This window comes from Saccopteryx leptura, chromosome 6, assembly GCF_036850995.1.
Source record: "Saccopteryx leptura isolate mSacLep1 chromosome 6, mSacLep1_pri_phased_curated, whole genome shotgun sequence".
In the NCBI taxonomy this organism is placed as follows: domain Eukaryota; kingdom Metazoa; phylum Chordata; class Mammalia; order Chiroptera; family Emballonuridae; genus Saccopteryx; species Saccopteryx leptura.
Window position 1 is genome coordinate 2,643,856 of NC_089508.1, and position 23,043 is coordinate 2,666,898.

At 60.1% G+C, this 23,043-nt stretch overlaps 2 protein-coding genes across 2 annotated transcripts; one reads left to right on the forward strand and one right to left on the reverse strand.

Annotated features, from left to right (window-relative positions):
• Window positions 1–2,909: 2,909 nt before the first annotated feature.
• Window positions 2,910–13,152, reverse strand: TRMT61A (tRNA methyltransferase 61A). Its single transcript, XM_066342184.1, has 4 exons — window positions 12,995–13,152; window positions 11,998–12,357; window positions 9,006–9,272; window positions 2,910–7,033 (listed from the first exon to the last, which is right to left on the reverse strand). The coding sequence occupies exons 2-4, from the start codon at window positions 12,326–12,328 to the stop codon at window positions 6,774–6,776; spliced, it is 858 nt and encodes a 285-aa protein (XP_066198281.1). The 5' UTR covers window positions 12,329–12,357; window positions 12,995–13,152; the 3' UTR covers window positions 2,910–6,773.
• Window positions 13,153–18,311: 5,159 nt separating this feature from the next.
• On the forward strand, window positions 18,312–21,654 carry CKB (creatine kinase B). Its single transcript, XM_066342160.1, has 8 exons — window positions 18,312–18,406; window positions 18,705–18,916; window positions 19,118–19,272; window positions 19,344–19,476; window positions 19,802–19,973; window positions 20,660–20,783; window positions 20,994–21,183; window positions 21,266–21,654. The coding sequence occupies exons 2-8, from the start codon at window positions 18,724–18,726 to the stop codon at window positions 21,442–21,444; spliced, it is 1,146 nt and encodes a 381-aa protein (XP_066198257.1). The 5' UTR covers window positions 18,312–18,406; window positions 18,705–18,723; the 3' UTR covers window positions 21,445–21,654.
• The last annotated feature ends 1,389 nt before the right edge of the window (window positions 21,655–23,043 follow it).

A 23,043-nucleotide genomic window follows, 5' to 3' on the forward strand; every position in this document is an offset into this window, starting at 1 on the left:
TCAAAACCTGGCAAGGCCCAGGCACGGCAGCAGAATGCTGCCCTGGCCTGCATTCTGGGTCCCGGGCATCTGCAAGGCCGAGCTCTGGGGAGGCCCCAGAACCCCGAGAGAGGGGCCCATGCCAACGTCCCAATCGAATGAAGGCGGAATTAAGTCCTAATGGACGACAGTGCAGCCTTGAAGAGAGCAGGTCGGTGGTGCTGGGAGCGTCCACAGAGTTGTGACCAAGCCGCTTAGGTGAACAAAGGTGCGTTTTGTTTCACGAGATCAAAGGAAGGAAAGATCTTTGAGAGACTGTGGTCCCCCTGGCCGTGACCACTGGGCCCAACTCCCAGGTGCAGAGTCCGTGGATCTGGGGGGCGGTGCCGGGAATCTTCATTTCCCCGAAGCGACCAAGCGATGCATTTGGAGAACCTCATCCACTGACATGTCATGAAGACGCTCGTGGTGAGGTTTAGGAATGGGTCTGCCACCTGGAACAGAGCTGCCTTCTGCGGTTAGAAAGAGTAAAGAGCACCAACAGTGCCCGGATGAGGGCAGCAGAGATCACGTGCCTGGGCAGGTGTTTACGTCATCGTTGCAAGGATGGCGTTGGCACCCTAATGCACCACTTGGTGGCAGCGTTTCCAGGTGACAAAAAAATGTGGGCTGCAAGGACCTGTGACATCACCCACCCGGGTCCTCTCAGGCCACTTGGGAAGAGGAGGGTGGGACATCAGGAAAGAGTGGGGAATGAAAAGGGACATGGCGGGGTCACAGCAACGAGAAGCAGACGTGGCTCAGCTTTCTAGTGGCAAAGGGACAAAGATTAGCCAGCCTGGTGCTTCCTCACCTGTCCTGTTTGAGTCACCTGGGGAATCCACCTAAAATACACTTTCTGATTAGGAGGTCTGGAGCCAGGTGGGGGTGGGGGGCTGAAATTCTGCCTCTTAACTAGACCCCTCCAGAGCTGGGCGCTGCTGCCCAGAAACCACACCTGACTGCCGCTCGAGGTCCCTGAGAGAAGGGTCTGCAGGTGAGCAGTCTCATCACTCTAGGCACCAAGAGCCCTGTGCAAGGCAGGTGCCCAGCTGCACCCAGCCAGCGAGCACCACCTCTGGGGGCTTCAGCCATCAGCCACGAGGCTGGCCAGCAGAGGATTGAAGGCCAGGCCTTGGGAGGACACTTCTGCTCCCAGGGGAGGGTAGCTTGGCAGAATTCAAGGGGAGGATACACTGTGATACTGCTATGGAGGCAGGAAGTGGGGGGGGGGGCTGTTGCTGAGCTTTGGGTCCTGTCAATTAGGTCACCCGAGCATCTCCTTTCCCCTCAAAGTTCCCAGCCCAGAGAGCTCGGTTGGTGAGAGTGTTGTCCGAAAGTGTAGAGGTTGCCGGTTCCATCCCCTGGTCAGGGCCCATATAGGAACAGATGGATGTTCCTGTGGCATTCTCTCTGTCTCTCTCTCTAAAGTCAATAATTAAAAAAAAAAAAAAAAAAAGAGGACCTTGATTTAAAAAAAAAAATAGCACTTCTTCCCCTAAAGTGTGTGTTTCAGCTCAGACAGCAAGGGACTTGGGTCTACATCGTGTGGACGCAGTGATTTATCTCTGTCCATCGCTGGGGTGCCCGGACCCTGGGAGGAGGGGCCCAGGGCCAAGGGCAGGGACTGAGAAGGTCCATCTGTGCCAACTGCTGGGGGCTTCCACATAGGGCAGCTTTTGGGGGGCAGAGGGGCTGCATTCCCCATATAGTCTGAGTGGGAAGGTGAGGGGCGGCCAAGGAGCAAGACTCCAGGTCCTGAGGGTGGGAGAGACATGGACCCCCAGAATTCTTGGAGAGGTGGGTTGGCCCACTCCTCACCATCACCTTTATCTGCCATGGAAGGAGCACCCAGGAGGAAGTCAGAGGAGGGCACCTGGGGCAGTGGCATTCGGTCCACCCTACTCAGGGAGGGGGTCAAGGGCAAGGTCAGCAGGGCCCAGGGTCGGGGAGGAGGGCAGGGGGAGGGCTCCACCCTCCCAGCTGAGCCAGACCAGTGTCCCTCAGCTGGGGGACAAGTGAGTGCCAAGTGAGCCTGGAGCCATGTCACGCCACCTGGCCTGTGCGTAGAGAACTGACGGGTCCTGGGGAACCGGGCAGCTGCAGGGTAGGCAGGAAGGATGGGGGTGGCAGGCGAGGGCAGGGAGAGCAAAGGGAATGAATGGGAGGAGATGGAGTGCCAGACATCCACACAGGCCCCTCCTTGTCTCCATCTTCTCAGCGTGTGCCCACGCCCAGCCTGCCTCTCTTTAAAGGGGCAGATGTCGGATGGAAAGCTGATTACCATCAAAGGCTGGGGGCTGTGACCGGAGCTTTCTTGGTTAGCCTGACCCAATTCTGAGCTATTCTCGGCCTGGTGGGAGCTGAGTAATTCCCTCCCGCTGATGCTGTGCTTTGGAGGCAGCCTGACTTTGAAATGCCCTCAGCCAGGGCACAGAGACACGGCAGAGGGAGGCTGGCCAGGGCCCTGCAGTTCCTCCCTACTCGCCGAGGGACCCACCGTGTGCGGTGCCCACTGGGGCAGAGAAGGCCCTGCTGGTACCCACCCGGTGCCTGTGGTCACGCAGCCTCTCCCTAAAACCTCAGGTCCCTCTGTCTCTGCCTCGAGGTTAGATCACATGACCACAGGCTTGAAAAGTGCCCTCATGACTGGTCTTGCCCCAATGCATGGGCTGCGGACAGGAGACAGGCATGTGTAGGCCAGCCCACCGTCCAGAGACCTGCCAACAGCTCAGCCCCCACTGTGAATGGGCCTGGCTGAGGCTGGCTGCAAGCAGCCAACCCACAGATCAGAGAGGAACTGACTGCTACACTAGGTCTCGGAGTTGTTTTTGGGAGGTTGGGGTGGGAAATATTTGTTATGCAGCATATCTGAGGTGACAGCTAACTGGTAACACCTGCCTCGAAAGCTGTGGAGGTCAAGGAAAGTGCCATCTGCCCATGCCCACCAGAAAGTTCTCAGTTTTTGGTTTTATTATGCAACGAACTGTAAACACAATGAACTGGTGACCTACATTTGCCTGAAAAGTCTCAATGTTAAATCTTCTTTCCCATTTTCCTGGTAAACTATTCAGACACCCCTGGAGCAAAAAGCTATTCAAGTGCCTCAAAGCACAAAAGATACTATCAGATGGACCCAGAAGCGGCCCCAAAATTCTGGCCTTGGAAACTGACAGAGAATGGGGGCTTCCTGGAGGCAGTGGCGACCGCAGCAGCAACACTAATGAGAATAATCAAAGATGATCTGTGAGCAGGGACTAGTGCAAACGCTGACATACTACTTAACCTCTGACCCCGGAGGGCAGAGTGAGGTCTGGGCCACCTCCTGGCTAGCCCTTCCTGACTGTCCCAGTCCCCCTCCCAGCACAGGGTCCAACCTCTTCCCTTGTCTTACTGCCAGCATGCACTTGTCCCCTACTGTGCCTGTCTCCCCCCACCCCGGGGAGCCCCTCGGGTCAGGCTGCCCAGGCAGTCTGGACGCTCAGCACCAGGATACTGGCCCATGGCGAGTGCTCAGCTAACACGTGCTGCATGAGGGTCGAGTCCTGAGGATTGGGTGCGATCAGCCCCCAGCTGCCTGCTCCCTCCTTGAGGCATCAGGAACTCGCCTGGGCTGGCAGTGAGCCCAACAGCCCTGGGCAAAGCAGGGCACCGGACCTGGTGACCCATCTCTGCAGACAGGGGCCTTGCAGCTGGGAGGCTCCTTCTCCCGGGCCTGCCAGAGGGTCTCCTGCCAAGGCCGGCCCACGCCCGCCTGGGAAAGTCTCCTGCTCACTCCCTCGTTTCCCAGCAGCCCCGGGACCTGGCACAGGACAGCTCACCTCTTCTGAGGCTTCCATGACCACAGCAGAAATCTCTCCCCTTCGGCCTGTGGTCACAGCCCAGGGGAACACAGGGTAGGAGCGTGTGATATGGGAGGTCTTGGTGGATGGACAGAGGTAGAGGCCGAATTGACTCTGGGACTCAAGTTTCTTCACCGTGCAGTGGGCTGGGGTGAGGTGGAGGGGCGGGGCATCTTCTCTCTGGGCCTGGGTTTCTTTTTTTTTCTTCTTAAAGAAAATACTTTGTATTTCCTTTTTCTTTTTTAAGACTTTATTCATTTTTAGAGAGGAGAAAGTGAGGAAGGGAGGAGGAGCAAGAAGCATCAACTCCCATATGTGCCTTGACCAGGCAAGCCCGAGGTTTCAAACCTCAGTGTCCCAGGTGGACGCTTTATCCACTGTGCCACCACAGGCCAGGCTCTGGGCCTGGGTTTCAAGCAGCCTGCCCCCCCCCCCCCCCACACACACACACAAGCTAGAGAGAACTGCAGGCCAGGAGCAGCACACCCAGGGGCTGGAGAGAGCCATGCCAGGGCGTCGGGCTTTCTGGGGGGGGGGCGGCCCGGCTGGTGTACACGCAGGCAGCCTCCAGTTCTGGCCCAAGGGTGGGGCCCTGGCCTGGGGCCCCTGGAGACTGTCTCTGAGCCTTCTGGGGGCAGCAGAGGGAGCTAGATGTCATTGCTGAGCTACTCAGCAGGGGTGGGGAAGTGCAGGGCAGGGCGTAGGAATTTCCAAGGAAAAACTGAGGGTCAGAGTGTCTGGGCTGGGGAGTTACTGGGTGAGTCCTTGCCGTGTGACCCGCCCGATGCTGCTGACTCAAGGAGGTGACCGTCACTGACCTGATGCTGGGTAACTCCCTGGCCCCGCATCCCCACACTGCCTCCGGGCATCGGGCTCCCCATCTGCAGAGCTGGGGCACTGCTGCCCCCCCCCATGCCGGCAGGGGCCCCCAGGCTGGAAGCCACCCAGGGGAGCTCACATAAGCCAGTGTGGGACGTGTAGGCAGAGAGGACAGGGCTGAGCGGGGTGCTCCTGCCCAGGGGTGGGTGGCAGGAGGCTGGAGACGCGTTTGAGAGGAGCCTCGAAGGACCCATGGGAGCCCGAGCCCCTGTGCTCTCTGCAAACCCTGGAGAGCCGCTCCAGCGATGGACCCCGCAGGCCTTGCCTAGGCCCGGGTAGGGCCACTGCCCTGCTGTCTCCTGGGCTAGGCCTTTAGTCTGAGGTGAGAACAGGTCCTGGAAGTGGGGGTAAGACCCCTGGGGCAGGACTACTGGTTCCAGGGACCCTGAGGGACTCAGGGGACAAAGGTCTTCCCAGGAGGCTGAACCTCGCCTTGAGACACTGACCCTAGAAGGCTGGCCCTCCTGCATGCCCACCTAGCTTGGCACCTCTCAAGAACCCACAAAACCTAGGGGTGGCCTTGGGCTAGGATGGCAGGTCTTGAGGGTCCCTGTTGAGTTCTGGGCCCTTCAGGGAGCATGAGGCACCTGTGCTGTGAATGAGGCCTGGCAGGGCTGTGGGGGGAGGGCCCAGAGCTCTGAGACATGGTCAGACGCACACACGCGTGCACACACATGTTCACATTCCCTCCTCTCCCCTCCCCCACCAGTCCCAGGGACAAGTGGACCTTTTTACAGCTGGAGTGGGGGTGGCCACACACTCGCTTCTTTGTCCTGGTCATCCAAGGCTGTTGTCCTCCAGTCTAGAGCCTGTGGCGCCTGCTGTGTGACAGGGAGAAGGAGCAGGGACCAGGAGAGCTACCTGCGGGGAGGTCCAGCCTGGGCACTGGTGTGGGGAAGGGGGCTCTGGCCTCTTAGGACATCAAAGCCCAGTCAGCATGCAGGGGCGACAGTGTTTATTTCTCCAGCAGCTGCAATCAGGGCCAGGCACAGCGGTGGGCAGGGATGCCAGCCACACACCACAGAGCTGGAGGCCAGTGCTGGGGACATGTGCCCTCAGTCCCAGATGCAACCCCCTACCATCCCAGGACCTCAGGGCTCCTGTGAGGGGCAGGGGGCACCTGGGAAACTCTGGGGGTGAACGACAGGGGCTCTAACAGGGCCAGGCCGGGTCCCTCTCCTCGGGCTCCTGAGTGGTGGGAGCTGTGGGTTTTCACAGCAGAAGGCAGTGCCCAGAGGTGAGTGGGCCGTGGGCAGCCCCTAACAGCCTCCCCCTAACTGAAATGCCAGCCTCGCCCAACCCGCATTGGTGGGCAGAGGGCTCAGGGAGGCCGAGCTCTTTTTCTGTTTTCTTTTTTAATGTTTTCATTGATTTGAGAGAAGAAAGGGAAGAGAGAGAGAGAGAAAGAGACAGAGAGAGAGAAGCAATAGTTGTTCCATTTAGCTATGCACTCACTGATTGCTTCTCCTATGTGCCTGATCCAGGATTGAACCTGCATCCTCAGTGTGCTGGGACACTATCAACTGCGCTGCCAGCCAGGGCCAGGCTCTTGACAGGCTGGCCCACCAACCTCATGTGGCATCCCGGCCTCAGGGGTCCAGGGATCCAGGGGTTCGGGGGTCCGCTGCAGCACCAAGCCCCTGGTGCTCCTCCTTGAGTCTTTGCTTCCCCACCTCCCTCCCTGCTTGGAGCCACCTGGGAAGGGGTGAGACCTGCACCCTGGGGCCTCAGCACCCAGAAGAACCTATGGTAATGGGGACTGCATGTGACAATAATCAGCAGCAGGACAAGAACACGGTACGGCAGAGATGGGGGCAGAGGCCCCCTTCCCCAGGGGACCTGAGGCCTGGGCTGGCCATCCCCCTTCAGCCACCCAGGAGGCCCCCCCTCCTGCACCCTTCCCTTCCCACCATCTGTCTAAACACAGGCCCAGCAGGCGTCCGCTGACCATATAAGGTGGCCTGCAGCAGGCTGTGCCTCCCAGCCTGGGCCCACAGTGCTCCCCGCTCCCTGGAGCTCCTGGCGGGCCGTCCACTAGTCTGGGGTCTTGGTGGCAAAGGTCAGGTAGCCAGTGTGGCCCACGGTCTCCTTCATGGGCGTGCCGCTGCGGAAGGGGCCCGTGTCGGGGCTGGGGCTGGCTCCCAGGTCCGGCGCGGGCAGGCTGACGGTGCGCACGTTGTACACCTGGGGCAGCACCTCCAGGGTGCTCAGCTCCGAGAAGCCCCTGGCCGCGAGTGCCTGGCACGTGCGCTGCACCTGCTCGATGCACGGCGAGAAGGAGCAGAAGCGCCCACCTGAGGGGAGCAGGACACGGGGTCAGAGGCCCGGATCCCACAAGACGCCAAGCTCACCCGGCCGCCTTCTCTGGCCAGGTGTTCCTGGCCTGGACAGCAGGGCAGTGCCATTCCCAGCCCCTCCAGGAGAGGGCACCAGTAAAGATCCCCACAGGGAGTGAGGAGGGAGGATGCCCAATCCACCCCCTCCCCCCTCCCCCGGGTCTGAGATGACGGCCATGTGCTCAGGCCTCGAAAAGCCAACGCCAGGGGCCAGGGTGAAGGCTGGGTGGAGGGTGAGGTGGAGCCTTGGAAGCAGAGCGGCCAGCTCAGCTCACTGGGCCTGTAACAGCCCTAACCAGATGGCCCCAACCACACAGCCCCAACCACACAGCCCTAACCACACACATCGGCACAGGGCCATCGGCACAGGGCAGGGAGCGGGTGAGGGCAAGGCCGGCACAGAAAATTAGAGGCTGTCACAGCTCCCGGGAATGGGAGGCACGTACCCTGGGCTGGGCTGCAGCGGGGGTGGGCGGAAGGCTGACACCTCTTCCTGCCGTCCCCCCCAGGGGGCTGCCTGCAGTACCCCTCAGCCTGGTCAGGAGCCAGACCAGGTCCAACCCTGGTAGGGGAGCTGGGGGAAGCCAAGGAGGGGGAAGGGACGTGGCTAGGCAAGTCCTCGACTGCCTGTGAGGCCTGGGCCCCTCCACCAGAACTGGGAACACAGGTCCCCATCAGGGCTGTGGGAGGATCTGGGCTTAGAGAGGGGATGTGCCAGTCGATACTAACCCAGAGAGGGCACAGTGTCAACCCCAACAGGGGACTCTGCCCCGGTATGCGTTGCCAGGGAAACTGAGGCCCCATGAGGCAAGGCCTAAGCCTGCTGGCCGGCCAAGGTCCAGAAAGTGGAGGGCCGCGCCTCGCAGGCTGGGCTCACAGCAGGCAGGCAAGCCGCCGGAAAACACCAGACCCAGAGTGAGCGAGAGCCTCCGGGCCCAGAACAAACAGATCCAGAGAACACAAAGAACCCAGCGAGGCCTCAAAGGGGCACAGAGGACGGGGACAACAGATGGTGTGACTCCCCCAGGCCAGCTACGGGCAAGGAGTCTGGGCAGCAAGAGGCGATGGTCTAATGGACTGCCTGGACTCGGCCGAGCCCGGGAGGCTGGCTCTGGCCTCCCTGGGACTGCGGCCTGGACCTGCTGGCATCCCTGGAGCAGGGCGTAGGGAGTAGGGAGGGACACCCGTGTCAGGACAAAGCTGGAGAGAGCAGAGATGGGGGGCAGCCCGGGCTGCACCCCACCCCAGACCCAGGCTACCTCAGCAGAGACCATGGACCGGGAGACCATCCGTGGCTGGGCCAGCTGGCAGGAGACCCACTGGCCACTATCTTACTGTGGGAGCCGTCTGGCCTCTGTCTTTCTGGCAAAGGAGAGGGCAGTCCCTTCCCTGGCTACGGGATCCGCTGGTCGGAGGGAAGGGCTCCTTCTCCAGAAAAGGGAAAAACGCGGGCCCAGCCAGTGCCTCCCTGGCGGGGAGCCCACTTCCCGCCTCCACGCCAGCTTCTTCCCTAAAAGGGGCCAGCTCAGCCTGGCTCCTGGCTGGGGGGCGGGGTGACTGCAGGAAACCCTGGGGTCATGGGCTGACCTCTGGCATACCCTGTCGTGGAGGTCCTCAGCTCACTCAGGCGGGCTGCCACATCCCCGAGGCCTGAGCCGTCCCCACCTTGGGGAGGGGTCTCAAGGCCACTCCCAGCTGGATCCCCATGTTTGCCAGTCTGACTCCTCCAACCTGGGTCCTCTCACCCGGCGGCCTCCCCAAGGCTGCCCTGGCCAGCCTGACTCACCCCTACCTGAGGCCCATCGGGGTCCTGGCTGAGCCCCAGGACTAGTGCCCTGGTGACTCCGCCCTCTGGGTTTCAGATAACGCAGGGCAGGGCCAGGCCCAGAGCTCAATCCCCAGGGGCACCCCTTCTAGAAGCCCCACATACCTTCAACCTTGAGGGCATCCCAGGCATGGCTCACGGCCTCCCAAGGCGACGGGATGTCCAGGAAGACAGCGTCCGCCACGTGGCTCACGCCGAAGCCACTGCGGCACACGTCCTGGTTGCGCACGGTCACCCAGCGGCCCACACGATGCTCCTGGAACTCCTCCCGCGCCTTCTCTGCCCGCTGCTGGTGGAACTCCACCGTGTGCAGGTGGCCAGTGGGTGCAATGGTGCGGATGATGGCATGGGACACGGAGCCACTGCCGGTGCCTTGGGAACAGTATGGGTGTCAGGGGGGACTGTGGGGTCCACCCAGGAAACAACACTGTCCTCATCCTGAGAGACCCATAGAGGACCCACAAAGTCAGCCAGCCCAGGTTACTGGTGGGCATCACTCATGGGCTGCCTGTTGGTCGTGGCTGCACTGGGTTTGGATCCTAACGCTAGTTCAGGGAACTGCTGAGGTCAGGGGCTTTCCTTTGACCTCCGGATGGGGGTGGGCGAGCTGGGACTGATCGCAGGTGTGTGCCCCACCCAGTCCCAGCACCGAGCAAGCCCCGCTGCATAGAGCTGGAGACTGGGTTCTTTGAGGGGCTGAGGCCAGCACAAGGCCCTGCAGTGTCTGGGTAGAGCAGACAAAGGTGATGGTCTGTCCCATCACCTTCCAGGCCCATTCAGGTTGGGCCATCTCTCTGCCCCCCGAACTCCTCTGCAGCTCATGGTACCATGACACCAACTTACCACACAGCTCCTCTCCCCACCATGTCATCGTCTCCCCGTTTCCGCTCAACTGTACAAGGTCGCCCCTCGGCTTGACTTCCCATCCTGCTGCACCCAGCTGGGGCCTGCGTCCCCCATCCACCCCCCGACCCCTCTTTACCACGGTTGCAGGAGCCACCTACTTGATGACAACTCCCCAGACCTGTGTCCATCCAACTGACTCCTACCTAGCTTCCACTGCACACTGGCCGCCTCCCCACAACACCCAAAGAGCAGGTGGCTCTAACAAGTGCAAAGCTGGACCCCAAAGCCAAGTCCACTCCCTGCCAAGTCTTCCCCAACCTAATCAACCACACCCGCTGCTCAGCAGACACCAGAGGCGCCCATGACCCCCCCTCTCCCAGCCACAGTGATCTACCTGGAACTCCTGCCACACCTTCCATATCTCTCCCAGAGCCACTGCTTGTCTTGTTCCCACCTGCCCACCGACCCTGCCTGGGTTCCTCCCTCCTGGCTCTGCAACAGCTACCAGACTGGCCACCTGCAATCGTCCCAACTAGACTGGGCTGACTCTCTCTCTGCACAACCCAGCCAAACCCCCTTCCACGCGGGGCGGAGGAGACTCCTAATGCCACTGCCACCTGTGCCCGTTCCCTCCCTATGGCCTCATTCCTTGTTCCTGCCACACTGGCCTCTGTGCTGGCCCTCACTGGGGGCCTCTGCACGTCCTCCCTCGGGGTGGCACTGCCCCTCGGCTCTGGGAAGATACCTTTTCATCATTTTCAATTCAATGTCCTCTCTACAGAGAGGTCTTGCCTGACTGCCCTAGCTCCAAGGACCCTCCTCTGAGTGACCCTCCAACGTACAGCTGTCATAGAAGCTCCAAGCAGTCAACCTACTGAAATGGTCCACTGACCTTACTGTCTGTCCCAATCTGAGAAGAAATCTGGTCTGTGCTGTCCATGGCTGTGCCTCCGGTTCCTAGAAAGGGAGCTGGCATACCAGAGGAGCCCAGAGTGTGCCCACTGACTCAGCTCTTTTTAGCCGATTGAAGCAAGGCCCTGGCCGAGGGTGCATCAGGGGATGCCACCAGCTCTGAACTCTGCCGTCCACCTGCCACCAGCACCCTCATGCCAAGTGCCCGCCTCTGCCCAGTTAACATCCACTCTCTGACCCAGAACCTCTGGCCTGCCTCTGACTCTTCCATTTCAAAGTGTTTGGCTGGCAACAGGGATCAGACAACTGTCCACAAGGAGAAACCCAAGGCCAAAGAAGGAGAGGGACAGGATGCACTGAAGGCCGCAGGAAGCCAGCAACTGTAGCACTAGGGACTCTTCACAACCCTGACCTCAGCCGACAGCCCGTAAGAACCATGCTGGGAATCGAGGCCATCTGGGCCTGGGCTGCTCTCTCCAGGCTCTATGCTTCAGTCTCCCAGCCCCAGCCGTCCCACCACCCCAGGCTGTGTCTCTGTGTGTGTACAGCCCTGGGAACAGCTGGCCTTCGGGCACTTCCACCTGTACCCCAGCTCCTGGACTCGGCAACAATGCTGCTGCTCAGGGATGTGCACAGGGCAGGATCCCCACCTACTATGAGCATCTCAAGGTAGCCCTGGCCACCCTCCAGGATGGGGCACTCTCAGCCCTGGGCCTGGGGCTCCCACTCGCAGCAGGACTGCTCCGCCAGCCACCCTCTGCCCTCTGTCAGCACAAGGGTGAGGGAACAGCAGTCAGCACCTCGGTCAGCACCAAAGCAGTACTGTGGCCCCCTCCACCAAGACAGGTAGGCCCCTCCCAGGCCACCACCTCCTGGGGGCCCATCCTTGGTCTAGTCTAGTAGTCAGCAAACTCATTAGCCAACAGAGCCAAATATCAACGGTACAATGATTGAAATTTCTTTTGAGAGTCAAATTTTTTTTAACTTAAACTACATAGGTAGGTTCATTGTTATTAACTTTAACTAGGGCACTCCTAAGCTGGCCACACTCAAGGGGCCAAAGAGCCGTATGTGGCTCGCGAGCCGCGGTTTGCCAACCACTAGTCTAGTCCCATCAAAGTCTCACTCAGATTACAGCACCTGCCTCCTAACCAACTTCCTTCCTTCTGCTATCACTTCCTGCGGTTAGTCCCCCAGAAAGGTCCTGTTAAAATAGAGCTCAAATAGTCTCGTGCGTGTCTTCAGAAATGGTATGCTGGAGGCTGTCTAAATGTTTGGGTCTGACCTCCACCTTCGTGTCCATTTCTGAGATAGAACTGATGCAGCCTGAAGAACTCACCGGATTCACAGACCACAGAGCCAGGTCGAAGCTCCAGCATCATGGTGAGCAGGGCAATGTCGGTGGAGTAGAGGATCTGGGTGCGGTGCGGCAAGTTCAGCGTCCAGAGCTCAGGCGTGGGGTGCAGCACATACACCCAGCCACCTCGGCCACAAGTCACCTTCGAGCCAAAAGGGCGGCCGATGAGGTCTACTGAGTGCCGCAGGACGCCGTGCCTGGTTTGGGTCTGTGCGCCACGCTGCACACGCACGGCCACCATTGAACCATGGCCCAGTGAGAGGATGGCCGTGTCACCCTCTTTGATCAGCTCCTCGTAAGCCACGAAACTCATGCTGTTGCTCTCTGGTGGGCACCAGGGATCTGGGAAGGAGGTAGAGAGGCGTGAGCATGTAAAGGTGCCAGGAGGCAGGAGGTGCAGGGTGACTCCTAGATCCTAAGTCGTGAGAGGATGGGGGTGGCATGGCTGGCTCAGGCCCTGGCACTGTCCACCAGGTCAGCCCAATAGGGGCTTTACTCCTGGGCTGACATTTGGAGTCCTTCCTGGTTGTGGGTATTGAGACAGAAGCCATTAGCCCAAATCACACATGGAGAGACGGAGGCCAGGCATGGGCAAGGATTCCCACAAAGTCAGGACCTGACTCGGACCATCCTTCCCAAGGAGCCCGGCACGCATTCTCCAGGTGTGAGGTGAGAGCGGCCACCAGCGGGGAAGCAGCAAACGGTCACTCCCCCTACAGGCTAGATTCAATGGGAACCCCCTCTCCCCAGTGTCCCCTAAGGCGGGCTTCCAGGCAGACCGGTGGCAGGGGGACGCAGGAGAGAAAAGGGCCCCACAAGCGGAGGCTGGGGGCGCACAGCGACCCGTAAACAGAAGCCCTGCCTGGGCAGAGCAAGGGGCGGGTCAGGCTGGGAGGACCACGGGAGGCTGAAGGGAGGCGCAGGGCCCGCCGGGGCGACCCGGGCCCGTGCACCGACACGTAGTCCCGCGGAGTCTCACCTGCGACGCTCCGCCGACCCGGCGGGGAGGCTCTGCACGTGGCTGGGCGGCCGCGGCACTTCCGCCTCCGGCTCTGCGCGCGGCGCCCTCGGATGACGTCACGGCACCGCGGCCGTTCAGGGAGCTCGGGGTCTGCGCCCCCTCAGCCCCGCCCTACCCCCAGCCCCGCCTCAGGCGCGCTCCCCCGGGTCCGCTTCCTCCTGGGTGCGACTCCTGTGTTTACACAGGCCGGTGGAAGACAAGCTCGAGTCCCACGGTCCCAGCAGCCGGCCGCCGCGGGCTGCGGTCGGGCAGGGACCCTCCCCTCTCGACAGCCCGGAGTCCCAGGAGAGCCGGCCCACGGCTATCTGCCCAGTCCCCCATGAAGACACTTGGCCGTGGACATTTTGTCACTGCAAACCGCTCTAGGAAAACCCTTGACTGGGCCCCAGGGTGCATTCCAGAAAATGCAATCGCAGGCCAGAGGGTAGTCCCAGAAGGCAGTCCCAGAAGGCTTTGGCTGGAGTCAGCCAGCGTGCAGGAGATGGGTGGGGGTCTGGCAGAGTCTGCAGAAGTGGCCTTCCTTCTGTCCAGGCCCGGCCCCTCCCTGGCCTGTCTACCCCGCAGGTCGACGTCCTCGGAGTGCAGAAGCTGCTTACAGGAAGGAGTGAGGTCCTGGGTCCTCTCCTGGGATCCAGGGTGCAATGAGAGCTGGATGAACTGAACTCACTTTGGGCTCAGTGGGGACAGGGCCAGCAGCCTGAGCCAGGGTCTGGGGGAGGGGCAGAAAAAGGAAGGCGTAGCTCTGTTAGTTCTCAGCAGGGCTGATTCAGAGCCCGTTCCTCTTTGGGGATTGGGGGAGGAGGGATGGGGCCTTGGCCTGTCTGCCTCCAGGACACTCAGGTCTGAAACCATGGCTTGACTCATTCATTACCTCTGAACTGGAGAGGGTTAGAGATGCCCCCATCCCACCCAGCTATTCTGGGGCTTAGCCTGGGTCCTAAACCAGGGCCAGTTAACAATGACCCTAGGCCACACTCCTCAGGCCCAGGCTGCTCTAGCCTGGTTAAATGGGAGTGGCCAGGCCCTTATAGAGCCAGCCCCTCCCACTGTCCTGCCCACCTAAGGAGCTCTCTGAACTCTTCTCTCCTCTGAGGCCAGGACTGGCCAGACTGTGGCCCTTACCGTGGGCCACATGAGTCCATGATGGAAGCCCAGGTGTCTGACATCAGCCCTTCCATGCTCCTGCTTTGGCTGGGCCTGGGTCTGGAAGCCCTGGGGATAAGAAGGTGAGGGGCTGGTGGCGACTTCCCAGTCACCATGGGTTCATGTCCTTGTGAGGCCAGCACTCTGGCCACCAGCTGCCTCTGTGGCTGCATTATGGCGTCCCTGCCTTCTGCTCTCAACATTGAGAGAATGCAGCCCCATAGAGGACTCACCAACCTCTGTTCCAGGTGACTTTGCTTTACCCCCTTGGTGATGTACCACCAGAATCACTCCTTAATTGCTCCCCTGAGAGATCTTGATTTTCTACTTCTCCTGGAGGGTTCCTCTTTCCCCAGCCACTCAGCTATGATGTGGAGCTGCGGCTGGGAGCCTGCTAAGCCTAAATTAGGACTGGGTGACTCGGCAGTGGTTTCCTGTGGTCCCAACTTCCTACTTGTTTCTTTGGCTGTTCCTAGCTGACCAGCTTCTCCAGTGCCCCTCCTCCAGGCAGCCTTCCTACAGCTGCCCATGTGCTCCATCTGAGTCTGCCCCAGCCTTCAGCCTGAGTCTCAAGCACTGGCCTCCTCCCAGGCCCCAGCTGACTCCCCAGGTCAGGTTGGCACCTTGTCCAGGGCAGAGTTTGTATATCAGGACTTCCCTAATAAGAACTGATGCCGTGTAAGCCCGGCTAAGTGTCACTGCACTGAATCCTCTTCACAATCTTATGAAGGAGGGACCAGTTTACAGATGGGGAAACTAAGACTCAGGGAAGTTAAGTACCTTGCTCAAGGTCACTCAATGTGGCCAAAGTGGAATTGGAATTTTGGCTGCAGAGAACTAATGAAAGATTTGAAGATAGGTGGGAACAGGCAGGAAGGAAAACTGAAGGAAAGAGAGAAGCTGATGCCCATTGAGGGAGGCTGCTCTGCCCACATCCCTGGTAGCGTGAGGTTCCCTCCTCTCTGACCAGCCCAGCTTAGCAACCCACTGTGCTCTGTGACTCCATGGCAGCCCCACCCCTCTCCTGACCCCAGTCAACTTCCCCTCTGGGTTCTGCAGAGTTTAGGGACAAGAGACAAGGAGGAAGCAATGTCTGCCTTGGCTGCACTCTGACAGAGACTCTGAGAATGGTCTCAGGTCCCCAGGCCTGCCCTTACATCTGGCCCTACCTGCCCTGGGGGGACCATGATCCACAGAAGAAAGGCTAGGGACCCCAGTGAGGCTCCCCTCCACCTCCAGGGCTAGGTGTTTAACCTGTAACCAGGGTGATTTCTGAGGAACCTGGACCATAAACTGGTTGGGTGATATCATTTTGCTTCTCTCCTGGACACCACCAAATTGGCTTCTGTGGGCCCCAGGAGAAGTGGAGGGTTTACAGATGAGAGCTAGCTCAGCCTTCCACTCTTGCTGCCCCTGCTCCTGGGACCAGCCAGGCTCCTAAGTAGCCCCTGCTTGGTGTGGGGCTGTTCCTTGACATTTGGGTCTAAAGGCCTCAAAGGCCCCCTCCCCTTCCCTCATCACAACTGTTGACCACCCTGGCTGCCAGTCTGAGTCCAGCCCAAGTTCAGTCTGCCAGGGGTCCCCAGGGTGGCCCCAGTCAGGTTAGCACAGGACCAGCCACTCCAGGATCCTAGAAGGATTGCCAGACCTCTGACGCAGCCCCTCCTGTCGCCCACCTTCTGGTCTTCCTTTTGCTTACTTGTGAAATGCGGACAAAATACCCCTTTCAGAAGGCTGAGGAGTGCTGGAGAGCCAGGCAGGGCATCCCCAGGGCCTGACCCTGTGCAAGGCAGCCCCAAGCTTCTGGACCTACTTCTTCGGTGTGGATCTTACTTGTGGAGGGAGTCCTTCCCTCTCCCCAACCCCCAAAGGGACCGGGTCTTTAGTGGCCTGAGGGTGGGGGAGGTGGGTGGCCTGCTGCAAGCCGCAGAGGCTGAAGACAAAGAGGAAGCCCTGGCTCCCTCCCCCACCCTTGGGGTCTGAAAGCCAAGTCAGCCTCCAGGGCCAGCAGCTCTAGTTTCTAGACACAGAAACTTGAGCCCATTAGGCCTTCGGAGGTGGGAGGTGAGGAGAGCAGCTGCAGATCTTTCTAAAATTGGGGGAAGGGGCTGCAAGGGGTATAGAGTGCAGGCATTCCAGGCTTACGGGACACCTGCTGTCCAGCGAGCCTGGACCATTTGCCCGTTTACAACAGTTTGTTTTAGGGGCCTGAAAAAGAATTACTGACTAGGAACAGGTCAAAGCATGCCAAAGCGAGAGGGGGGCGAGAGGCAGGAGTCCCTTCTGCGGTAACCACAGGAAGAGCCAGGAACGGCTAGTGAGACTCCATACCTTTCGACGTGCACACAGACAGAGGTGAAGGGATGGGCTTGTCCCTGGGGTCTTTGCTTCAGTGCCGTTCCCCCAGTACCCTGGGATTCCTATCTGTGCCCCCACTCCCAGCCCTACCTGTCTTCTCCCATCTGGTGTTTTGTTCATTTGGTTGCTAGCTCAGGGCCAGTCTTCCTCAGCAGCAGCATGATGTCCACCTGTCTACAGAGCTCACTGTGCGGGCCTGGAGGGATTTTGTTAAATATACACAGAGATAAGGGGTTCATTCTTTCTTGCTTTATTCTCAAAACCATATGCGATGGATATCAACCACAGGAGCTCCAATCCACTCTTTTTTTTTTTTTTATAATTTTTATTTATTTATTTATTCATTTTTAGAGAGGACAGAGAGAGGGAGAGAGAGAGACAGAGAGAGAGAGAAGGGGGGAAGGAGCTGGAAGCATCAACTCCCATATGTGCCTTGACTAGGCAAGCCCAGGGTTTCGAACCGGCGACCTCAGCATTTCCAGGTCGACGTTTTATCCACTGCGCCACCACAGGTCAGGCCCAATCCACTCTTTTTAATAGCTTTATAATATTCCAATCTGGGGACATGCCTCCCTACCTCTGGCCAGTCCCCAAGTGATGGGCATCAAGTTATATCCATGTTGATTTGTATGTTTGTTTTCCCCCACTATACATCTATTTGCAAGAAGAAATGAGATTGCCCTATATATAGGCTGAATATCTAGAAGTGGGATCGCAGGATCATAGAGTGCAAACATTTTTAATTTTAATAGATACTGCCAAATGACTTTCAAAAAGATGTAGCCATTCACAGTTGTGAATGCCTGTCTCCCCACATTCCAATCATAGGCAACATTGGCTGGTGTCAATCTTGTACTTTTTTTTTTTTTTTTAATTTGGGTGTGCTGGGGATAGAGTCATTGTTTCAATTTGCATGGTTCTGGTTTTTTTTTTTTTGTAGTTTTAAAAATCTCATACATACTTACAGTTTGTTAGGGTTTCCTCCCATCTTGGCTAGAATCTGTGCAGCCTGCCTTTGGGATTGGGTTGGCGAGGCTCAACCTGTACCCTACAGAGAGAGCCCAAGGCTGGGGGTCTGGAGACTGAGACGGTGCGCTCTCCAGCAGCCTTTCTGGCCTGCATCTATGTCCGGGGGTCTCTGGCTCGGATCTCCCAGAGCTTGGGGACTTGCCCAAGGTCAAGGTACCGGGCAGGTGCCACCGGGCTGGGCTGCAGCCAGACTGCAGCTCCGGTTTGCTTTCACTCTGCACCAAAATCGCCCGGGAGATGCCTGCGGGCACCTTGAGGAAGGTCGGAGGCTGGGAACCAGCTGGGACAGAGAGGGGTGTTTTTTTTGTTTTTTTTTTTTGTTTTTTTTTTTTGGGGGGTGGTGTTAGTACCTACTGCAGAAGCCCGGGACGCTCTCGCCCGGCCCCTGGCCGCCGCCATCGTGGGGACCGGCGGGAGGAGGGAAGGCGGGAGACAGGATGCTGACCAGCCCTAGCAACTTAAGTGCCCGGTGGCTCTCCTGCCTCAGTTTCCCGCCTTAAGACAGTGTTGTGGGGGACATTCAGAATGTCTAAGGGTCAGAGATTCAGGCTTTGGGGTCTTGGGTGGATGACGGGTGGAGTAGGCGGGCTGAGCGGGGTCTCTGTGAGGGGATTCTCAGGGTGGGCGGCCTGGGGAGGTGGTCTGGGGCGGCAGGCAGAGGACAAAGCAGAGACACCGCCCCACAGCGCGGGCCAATGGAATGAATGGGCTATAAATAGCGGCCAATGGGAGGACCGCGCTGCGCCCCTTAAGAGCCCCGGGAGCGCTGAGCGGCCCCTGTTCGCCTGCGCCGCTCCCGGAGCTGCGGAAGAATCGAGTTGTTCCTTCACGCCCCGCCGGGTGAGTGGGCCCGAGGGCCCTGGACGCAGCACTGAGTGCCGGGGCGGGGCGCTGTGCGTAGAGGGGGCGCAGGGACCTCAGTGTTTTGCATTCCCGGAGCGACAAGCTGGAGCGCGTGCGCCGCCAGGCTGGGGTCCAGGGCGGTGCGGACGCCCCTGTGCGCGCGCAGCGGACCCTTCTGACCTTGACGACCTCCCGGGGTGACTAGAGAAACAGGGGCGTGGGGCCTCGAGTGGTGTGTGGTCTCCTGCGAGGTCGGGTGCGCCCAGTCCCCGCTGATCCCCGCGTCTCCCTGCAGCCTGCCGTCTGCCGCCGCCATGCCCTTCTCCAACAGCCACAACACACTGAAGCTGCGCTTCCCCGCGGAGGATGAGTATCCCGACCTCAGCAGCCACAACAACCACATGGCCAAGGTGCTGACCCCCGAGCTGTATGCGGAGCTGCGCGCCAAGTGCACGCCGAGCGGCTTCTCGTTGGACGATGTCATCCAGACAGGAGTGGACAACCCGGGTACGCGCAGCCCAGTCCTGTGATCAGGGTGCCGGCGCCTTATACGCAGGACATTCCCGGGGTTAGAGTCCAGCGCCCTCCAGAATGCACCTTGGGCTAGGGTCCCTGCGCCCCCTTCCTGCGTGCAGCTGCAGGGTGTCCGGCTGCTGGTTCAGGACTGGTAGTGACGTCATTGTCCCCGTTCTGTCCCCCCCCCCCCAGGCCACCCCTATATCATGACCGTGGGCTGCGTGGCGGGCGACGAGGAATCGTACGACGTGTTCAAGGAGCTCTTTGACCCCATCATCGAGGACCGGCATGGCGGCTACAAGCCGGGTGACGAGCACAAGACCGACCTCAACCCCGACAATCTGCAGGTGCGGAGCAGCCCGGGTGGCGGGGTGGGCTGGTGTGGGTGTCCCGGCGCTCACCTCCGTTCGGTCCGCAGGGCGGCGATGACCTGGATCCCAACTACGTGCTGAGCTCGCGGGTTCGCACGGGCCGTAGCATCCGCGGCTTCTGCCTGCCTCCGCACTGCAGCCGCGGGGAGCGCCGCGCCATTGAGAAGCTCGCCGTGGAAGGTAGGGGTCGACCGGCTGAGCCCCCTCCGCAGCCCGGTCCCGGCCCCTCCCGCCTTGTTTACCCGTCACCCGAGCCGCCGCAGCCGCGCTCTTATCTGCAAGCGCGGTCCGGTTTCCCGAGGGACGGAAGCCCAGCACCGTGCCTACAGCGGCTTGGGGCTGGTGAGGGTCGTCCGGCGGGGTCACCGCTTCGTACCGCCACCTGGACCGTGTGGACTGGGCTCCCATAGGGCTGGACGCGCGTGGAGAGGTGGCAGGCCCGTGCTGCCGGGGCGGGGGTCGGCAGGGGGCCCGCCGCTTGTGCCCTGAGCGAGCCTCTCTGCAGCGCTGTCGAGCCTGGATGGCGACCTGGCCGGCAGGTACTACGCGCTCAAGAGCATGACCGACGCGGAGCAGCAGCAGCTCATCGACGACCACTTCCTCTTCGACAAGCCCGTGTCGCCCCTGCTTCTGGCGTCAGGCATGGCCCGCGACTGGCCTGATGCCCGCGGCATCTGGTGCGTGCCCTCTCCCCTCCCACTCTCACGCCCCCCCCCCCTTTCGCCCGGCCCGCCAACGCCAAGAAGGAAGAGGGAGGGGCCACGCACCCAGGACAGGTTTGGTGCTGCCCAGGCCTCGTAGGTGACCTTGACCGCGTAGGTGCGTGGAGGGACCGCGCTGGTGGAGGCTTCAGCCGCTCCGGATCTTAGAGGTGGGGGGACAGATCATGTTGGCTTCGCTTCTCCACCCCCCTCTTGGGAGCTTGAGTTGTTTTCTTTTCTCACCCCCTTCCTCTGGGACTCTGTCGGGTGCTGGGTGACGCAGACGCTTCTCAGTGGGGATGGGAAGGGCTTACAGCGTCCTGCTTGCCCCCACTTCTGTGTAGGGCGGGCTTCAGCCCCCAGGTACGGCATTTTCCCCTGGGGGGATGCCCTGGCTGCCCCTTACCCCCTAGATGTGTTACGTTGCACACCCCCTTCAGGACCCATTCCCCCAAACACATGACTGGCAAGATGAGGCACAGCTCAGGGCTTTTTGAACCCTTTCCGAGTTGTCCTGGCCTCCCTGCCTCTCGGGTACCGCTGAAAGGAACACCTCCAGGACTTGTGAAGTTCCTCAGGTCTGAGGGTCCCACGGAATTTTTTTCTGGATGTGCCCTGAGACCACAGTCCAGGGAGGAGGTTTTACTGTGCCCCTCCCCCAGGCACAATGACAATAAGACCTTCCTGGTGTGGATCAACGAGGAGGACCACCTGCGGGTCATCTCCATGCAGAAGGGGGGCAACATGAAGGAGGTGTTCACCCGATTCTGCAATGGCCTCACCCAGGTCAGGCCTGGCCACCCCCAACTGGAGCTGGCATGAGAGGGGGTTTGGTGCCAGGGAGGGGGCAGGGACTGGAGAGCTCTCTGTGTCCCTGGAGAGCCTAGGTCTTGGTGGCCTCGGGACCCAGCAAGGGGGCTCCTGGGTCCCACTTGGTCCCTTGGGGAGGGATGTCTCACCAGGCCTTGCTTCTCATGTTGTCTTCTCTACTTTCAGATTGAAACACTCTTCAAGTCCAAGAACTACGAGTTCATGTGGAACCCTCACCTGGGCTACATTCTCACCTGCCCCTCCAACCTGGGCACAGGGCTTCGGGCAGGTGTGCACATTAAGCTGCCCCACCTGGGTAAGCACGAGAAGTTCTCGGAGGTGCTCAAGAGGCTGCGACTTCAGAAGCGAGGCACCGGTGAGTGGAGCAGGGTCTGCCAGCCTTCTCTACCCCTGGGGCAGCCCCGACCCCAGCCCCGCTGACTTGCTTGTCTCCCCAGGTGGTGTAGACACAGCGGCCGTGGGCGGGGTCTTTGACGTCTCCAATGCAGACCGCCTGGGCTTCTCCGAGGTGGAGCTGGTGCAGATGGTGGTGGATGGTGTGAAGCTGCTCATTGAGATGGAGCAGCGGCTGGAGCAGGGCCAGGCCATCGATGACCTCATGCCTGCCCAGAAGTGAAGTCCCAGTCCACACCTGTCACCGCCACCAGCCCTGCTGCTTCCTAACTTATTGCCCGGGCAGTGCCCACCATGCACCCTTGATGCTCACCGCCTGGCGGCTGAGCCCTTAGCCTTGCTGTAGACTTCTGTCGCCCTAAGTAGAGTTTATTTTTGTGATGGCTGAGATGTTGCTGATGCTGAAATAAACTAGGGTTTTGGCCTGCCCGAGTCTGCCCTTTCTGCTTCACTTTCTGTAAGATCCAACGGTAACTAGGAGGCTGTTACCCACTGTGCCCACTCAGTCCTGTTCTACGAACTCCTCCTGGATATCCCCTGTTGACCTGGCTTCCCTGCAGGCCTGGGGTGAGCTGGGGGAAGGGGGAAAGAGGAGGAGGAGCAGGAGGAAGAGCAGCAGCAGCTCCGGGTGGCAGAGCCCCAACCAGAGCATCTAAGAGCAAGTGGGCCTGGGGGGTGGAGCCTGGCACTTTGCTCAGCCCTATCCCGTAGGGTAGGGGAGGTGTGAATGCTGTGAGGAGGGAGGAAGGAGCCCAGAAACTTGATACCTTTCATTCCTCCATCCCCCAAATTCTCCCCCTCCCACTACCCTGGCCCTCCTCCAGCCATCCTGGCAGTGTCCTCTCCCTGACAACACTTCTATCTGCTCAAGAATCTCAGCCCTCAGGCTGAACTGGCCCCTCTACCACCTCCAGGTCCAGCCCTCCAGTGCCTCCCAGAAAGCCCTGGGACCTGAAGTTCCTTCCTCGGGGCCTCTTTAGGAACCTCAGGTGCCCAAGCCCCTTGGTCACGCATAGTGGGTCCCCCCACAGGGTCCATGGCTAGGAGGACTGGGGCTGTTCTCCTTAGTGTGTGTCCCAGCCATGCCCCAGCTGCCACTATCCCTGACTTCTGTCTCACTCTGGAGCCCCACCATGGGCGGGCACCCAAACACACTCAACCAGGGCGTGGGGAGCAGAGGTGGGTCTGGTGACTCAGCCAGGGCCAGGCGATTCCCTCTCCCAACTCCTCAGCTGACAGTCTGTGCTGCCACCTGCCGGCCAGGGCCGCCTCTGTCCTGCCCCCCACCAAGGTCTGGGGCACTCCCACTCCTTGAGCTTGGGCCCAACAGGCCTTATCCTCCCCAAGGTTACCCCCTAGCTAGGAGAAGCTAGGCATGGCCTCTGTACCCACCGCATCCTGGGCTGTGCAGTCTTGCCAACTCAAGACTGTGGGCTCTCATTACTTGGAAGCGGGACAGCTTGTCAACCCACAGCCTAGGGCTCAGGACAAACAGGTATGTCTTGGCATCTGCCTTGGTGGCTGGGCTCGCTCTGAGGGGCCAACACAGGCAGGGTCCAGGCTGGGGAGGGCTGTCAGGAGTCTGCCAGGACCAGCGAGGCGGGGAATCTCTGCACCCATCCTTCGGGCCCTGCCCTGGGCTGAGCCGCCGCCATGAAGGGCTCCCTTTTCTTGGCTTTGGTGTCCTCCAGCCTGTGGGGGCTGGGTCAGGCCGCACGGTGACTCAGGAAAGAAAGGGAAGTACACCCTTGAGAAAGTCCTGACCCTGCACAGTGGGCCTGCTCAGGCATGTTACTTCTCACCAGAATGTTTCAACATCCCC